At 39.2% G+C, this 5,894-nt stretch overlaps 1 protein-coding gene and 1 long non-coding RNA gene across 3 annotated transcripts in view; one reads left to right on the top strand and one right to left on the bottom strand.

Annotated features, from left to right (window-relative positions):
• The window catches only part of LOC107181896, a 176,418-nt gene extending 176,277 nt beyond the window's left edge, over positions 1–141 (bottom strand). The window contains exon 1 of the long non-coding RNA XR_001512604.1: positions 72–141. This is a non-coding gene — a long non-coding RNA (uncharacterized LOC107181896). The remainder of the gene's footprint in view (positions 1–71) is intronic.
• Positions 1–5,894, top strand: part of CDH8 (cadherin 8) — a 299,936-nt gene that overhangs the window by 253,829 nt on the left and 40,213 nt on the right. For both annotated transcript variants that reach the window (XM_015559047.1, XM_015559046.1), the window contains exon 9: positions 74–191. In XM_015559047.1, coding sequence (XP_015414533.1) covers positions 74–191 — 118 coding nt within the window. The remainder of the gene's footprint in view (positions 1–73; positions 192–5,894) is intronic.

The raw sequence follows: 5,894 nt of genomic DNA, 5'->3' as shown, positions 1-5,894 counted from the left end.
CAGTTAGAAAATTGAAAGGCGGTTCAAACCATCGATGTCATCAGAAATGCTGACGTCAACTTTTATGTTACAGGTCATTCAAACGGTGAGTGCCATGGACAAAGATGATCCCAAAAACGGACATTATTTCTTATACAGTCTTCTTCCAGAAATGGTCAACAATCCGAATTTTACCATCAAGAAAAATGAAGGTAAATATATTAGCATTGAGAAAGGGGGCGCCATATACTTTGGAAAAGAAGATGTGAGTTCATAATAGGACTGAACATGTCAATACAATAATTTTTGTTCATTCATGAGCAGTCGAAATCCAGCTTATTAGCCTAATGGCATGGTAATTACATCACTTCCTCTTTCCAATATTGAAACAGTAGATAAGCAAATTGTTAATGTGCATGTTAATTTCATCCCAGGGTATACCTCAATCGCTTTCTTTTTGAAAATGGACTGTAAGGTTTAACCCTTATGAAAGTTGCAGGAATTTTGAGATACTGACCTGACTGATAGGGGAGGATCTGGCTTATACTTTTCAGTTGTTAAGATTTAATTAACAACTATATATACTCATATCAGAAAGAAACATATCATTGTTTCCTACCAAGGCTTTAGGGAAAGCCTGTTGTAATTGTGCCTGGTTTGTGGGTACACATGCGAGGCATTTGTTTTAAACCTGTATTCCAACATTGACAATAGCAATTAGAGCAGAAAATCCTGCTTGAACGACACTCCTTCTCATTGTTATTTTGGAGCTAATAAGACCTGATTTATTTATAAGTCTCTCACTGACAGAGGTCATTTAATGGATAGGGTGTCCCCCAAAAATGTATACACACACTTTGAATAATTATAAAGACAGTGTTTATTAAAATGCATTTTATTTTCAGAATTGAGCTATCAGCTGTTAAAATGTGTATACATTTTGGGGGAACGCTCTGTATGTCATTCGTTGTTGAGAACCAAGTTTGGATTAAGTATTTCCCTTAACGATTGTCTATAAGGTCATAGATGATTATAAAAAGTCTCTCTGATGGAGAGGAGGTTTGGAGAACGGGGTGGAAGAGGTGAAGGGATTGAGAAGTACAGACTGGCAGTTACCAAATATGCATGGTGATGGCAAGTACAGCATAGGAAATATAATCAATAATATTGTCATAACTGTGTATGGTGCCCGGTGGGAACTGGGAAAAAAATCTATTTTACATTTATATGTACATTTTTGTTTCCCTAGCCGCTGTCTACTTAACAAGGATTTTTAACTGCTTATTTTGGCCCGGATGTGTTTAAGTCTAAATTTCAGCTGTTACGGAATGATTAACAAAATAAATGTATTGTCTCAGGCTGTCTTCTGGCTTAACGACAGACAATTGTTTAGATTTATGAATGGTCTATATAAAAGCTGTGCTCAACCAGAAGGGGAAAATTTGGTTCATGGCAATCGTTTGGATTATTTGCTATATCCTGTTTCAAGGAAGTAGTGAATGTTGATACCACTTCCTTTATGAAAGAAAATAACATTTTAGGCTCTTGTTAAATACGTTATGGACTTAACTTTTTAACATAACGCTACGTAGTTCATTGGGTATGCTTTGATAAATGTAGATGCATCGCAGAAAAGGAAATGAGAAAGTCATTATAGAGCTATTACTCATTTATTTGGCTTCCACTATTCTTAACTCTACAGAGACAAAATCCTGCTTTCTCCTCAGTCACAGCTTACTCATTTGTTAGACTTCCCTAATTAAGAACTCTAATCCAAGTGCATTGCCTTCGTTTTTTTTAGTTAATAATGCCAAGATTTCTTTTTCCTGGAAGTCACATAAATATGACTAACATGAAATCAAACTGAGCTGGAAGTGCATGCCCAAGTACCCATGCTTACTTTGTTTTGTTATGTTTGTTTTTTGGTTAATCCTTCAATGTTTGTTAAACATCCAATGGAGGATTTTTTTTCATTGATTTATTTTTGTTTTTTAATCTTGTTGAAAGTATTACATATGCCCCCCCCTTTCCCCCCACTGACCCCTTCTAACCCACCCACACCCCATACCAGGCCTTCACCACCCTATTGTTTGTGTCCATGGGTGATGCATATATGCATAAAAGTTCATTGGTTGATCTCTTCCCACCCACCCCTGCCTTCCCTCTGCGTTTCAGCAGTCTGTTCCATTGATTTTTAGAGAGGGTAGGGGGGAGGGAGAGAGACAGAGAGAGGAGAAACATCAATGTGTGAGAGACACATGGATTCATTGCTTCCTGCACTCATCCTGACCAAGCTGGGAATTGAGCCTGCAACTGAGGTACGTGGCCTTGACCAAAATCCAACCTTGGACCCTTCAGTCCCATGGTTGACTCTCTAACCACTGAGCAACCAACTAGAGTTCCATACTTACTCTGAGTGTGAACTAATAGGTACCAGCCATTAATTTTGCATAGAAAATGTTCTACATTTAAAAATTCCCTGTGAAGACTTTTGTTGTTGGTTTGCTTTGGTGTTTTTTTTTTGTTTTGTTTTTTTTCATCTCTAAGGTTCTGAGTTTCTGGAATTTTCTGTGCTGCCTGTAGTTTCAAGATATGCACATTGTAGGTAGGGCCCATGGAAGGTGCTAAATAGATATTTGAATGGATGAGAGGTTGTTATTGGGTGTCAGTGAAAGCATAGTTTTGGTACTGTATTCGTTATTCCCTAAACCTTTGAAAGAGGACATTTCAGCCCTACCATGAATGAATGTCATATGTTTTCTCTAATTTTTGGAACTAGTAGAAGTAAAAGATTTTACACTTACAAACCCATATTTTAGCTCCCTCATACATTTCAATAAACCCTGTAATAGAATAGTTAAAGGCATATGGATTATCTGTTATATTTTGGAACTAGAAATGGAAGCTACAGGTGTGTGTGTGTGTGTGTGTGTGTGTGTGTGTGTGTGTGTGAAATAATTGGGGGGGGGATGTCAGGTACTGCAAAGTTACTCAGGACAGAAAGCACACTCTTGGTGCCATGATTGTGCCTTTTAAATTATGTGTTTATTTATTTTGCAAAGAACGGCCATAGACGTTATTATTTCAACTGGGACATTGTTTTAAGTGATAGGAGTTGCTATTTGTATTTATATTTATGCCTGTAAAAACCATAAACCGGGACTACCTTGTGGAAACCAGGACATATGTTCACTGTGATTATGGATTTAGGATCCAAATATTCAGCATTTCCATGGAATAAGCTATGAACCCACAGGTCTTTGGGATATCTCCCTTTTCCTGTATTAAGTCATGTGTTTTGCTCCATTGACCACTACTTTTTGGTATCTGAATAGTTACTGTGAAATAGAAAAAGCAATTCGTCTCTTCACATGTAGAAACAAATAGAAACTGTCAGATTTAAAATGTTGGAGATATATAGATAAATAGATAGCTTGTGAACCTGTTACTCATTCCTTGTTATTAATGATGGGAGAACACACACACACATACACACACACACACACACACACACTCAACCAAAAGTCCAAATACTAGACATTATTTATGTTAAAACTATGGTCTATTTTCTGTTTAAAACATGGCAGGAATCAAATGGTATAATATGGTGAGAATTATTTTCTTTTTACGATGGACTTTAAAATGATCAATAGCTGATGTTTCTCTATTGAGCACATCATAATTTGCAAGACCCTTCCCACTTGATGAAGGTTACAATTTGGAGATAGTCAAAGTATTCAAATTCACAACTGATGGGTGGATGGCCCCCCTTTTAAATGAGATCTTCAAAGGAAATGGGTGCAGTACTTGGAGTTTTCTAAGAAACTCACAGCTGTGTCTTTCAACTTAAAGTCACTATGATCTCCTTCTCTCATCTAGATTGGTCCTACTGCAATTTTCAGCCAACTAATTCAGAATCAAAGACGAAATGAGATAGAAATTAGCTGTCTCTTATCTCCTACACAGTTGAGTGATTTCACATAGAATCCTCTTTCTGAATATAGGAGAATCATATATCTGCCAGAACAGGAAAGCAGCCTTTAATAGGAATAAAGGTGAAAGCAAAGATCAAAATGTGATGAGTCATTTATATTACATGTACATACCAAACCATCATATCGCCTTGAATTGCCAAAGTTATATGACCCCGACATCAGTTTCTCCATTTTCCAGTTGGGTGTATTTATAAACAAAAGGAATTGTGCTGACCACATTCCAGTATTTGTTTCCATTCCAACCGTGAAAATGGAAGACAGTCAACAATTAAATATAACAAGCGGGCAAGTTCCAGGTCCATTTACATTTTCCCAGGAATATCTTGCTGAAAATTTGAGGACTGCAGAAACCTGGTCTTATCCAATCTGCACATTGTAGGTAAAAGACTTGACTGGAATGGCCAGAAAGCAGTAGTGAAAGGGGAGTCTTCATGTTTTATACTGAAGTGTTTGAGTCAGGTGTATAGAGAAATGAGGAAAAACATATAGCTCTGCACGCTAAGGAGGGCCTATGCGAAGAAAAGAAGTAGGTATTGTACTTGCCCTTCATTATAGTTGGTTAGGCTTAAGAAAAGACAGCAGGGGGACCAAAGTGCCTGATGATAATAATTTTTTTCTCTTCTCGAGAGCTTCTTTTTGACCAAAATTCTATTGGTAAGCATCTCACTGTAAAGGTAATCATGGTAATTGGTCTGAATAATGTAAATGTTGATCAGAGCATTGGAATAAATGCATCTTGGATTGTCTCAATGTCCATAATGTGGTCACCTGTTGAGGATATAATTCATGCTTGGTTTTGGAGGGTTTCCATTTCATCTGTTGGCCAACTTCAAGAAGTATGTGTTTTATGTCTTTTTATCCTCTAGATGCATCCCTTGTTAGAGCAATGACTACAGGCAAGTTATTTTAAGCTTCAGTTTCCTCATCTGTGATGCCAGGATAGCAATGCCCGTTGCCCCATAGGTGTGTGTGGGTATGCCTATGCTGCCGTGGGCATGCATAACCCAGGGCTCAGACAGCCCTCAGCACAGTGCCTGGTACATAGGAAAGCCCCCATCAGTAATGGGACACGGTGCTCATGATACGAAGCCATTCATTCCTAGATACCCATTCGATGGCCCATCTCCTCTAGCTTATTATCCTCACCCAGGTCTCTTGGCAGCTTTAACTCCATTGACGTGGGAATGTGATACAGTGATCCTGAAAGTGGGCTCACTGGCGATGGTGAAAACCCTGGTCCTCACTAGATTCCATTGCAAGGAATCTGCTAGCGACGTGTTGCCGTCATAAGGGTTTCATAATAGAAAGATAAAAGATAAAGCAATAAAAACAGGAGGAGGAGAAGGTGGGGAAATAATGATAATATTTGCCAGTCACGGAAATAGCTGCAGGGTTTCTGGATCTGGTTTTGAATATGAAGGCTTTGTCTTTTTTCCTTTTTCTCCAAAATGAAACTCGGCTTTCTTCACACCAGGGCTAACCCCCACTTCCAACTTGTTAAGGTTACTTGCCCTTCTAGCATATCAACCTTCCAACACACATACTCTGTGGGAATTCTTTTGCATAAGCTGAAAAATTAGACAGGTCTCTCTTTCCTCTTTTGAGTCATGTCAGCTTATGTCAGAGTTCTCTTGTCACAAAACTAAAATGTGCTGCCTGGAAATGCAGGTGGGTTTCCGTGATCCCGACCCAGCCGGAGTTGGCCCCCTCCATCCTCCATCTCTCTCGGGCTGAATCCTCAGGCGTGCCTCTCCTGTGCTCAGCGTGCAGGGGTTGAGGCAGAGTCCCTCTCGTTTCCACCTTAAGCCAGCTGGGCCCCCTCTGGGCTGAACTGAATCTGAAAGAGCCACCTTAATAAGCCCCTGCCCTCTCTCTGGCCACCTTGGACCTCCTTGAGTTCTCCCATCACTCCACACTGCT

Source organism: Myotis davidii, unplaced genomic scaffold, assembly GCF_000327345.1.
Source record: "Myotis davidii unplaced genomic scaffold, ASM32734v1 scaffold590, whole genome shotgun sequence".
In the NCBI taxonomy this organism is placed as follows: Eukaryota; Metazoa; Chordata; class Mammalia; order Chiroptera; family Vespertilionidae; genus Myotis; species Myotis davidii.
Note: the sequence above shows the minus strand (reverse complement) of the source record. Positions and strands in the feature narration are given on the sequence as shown.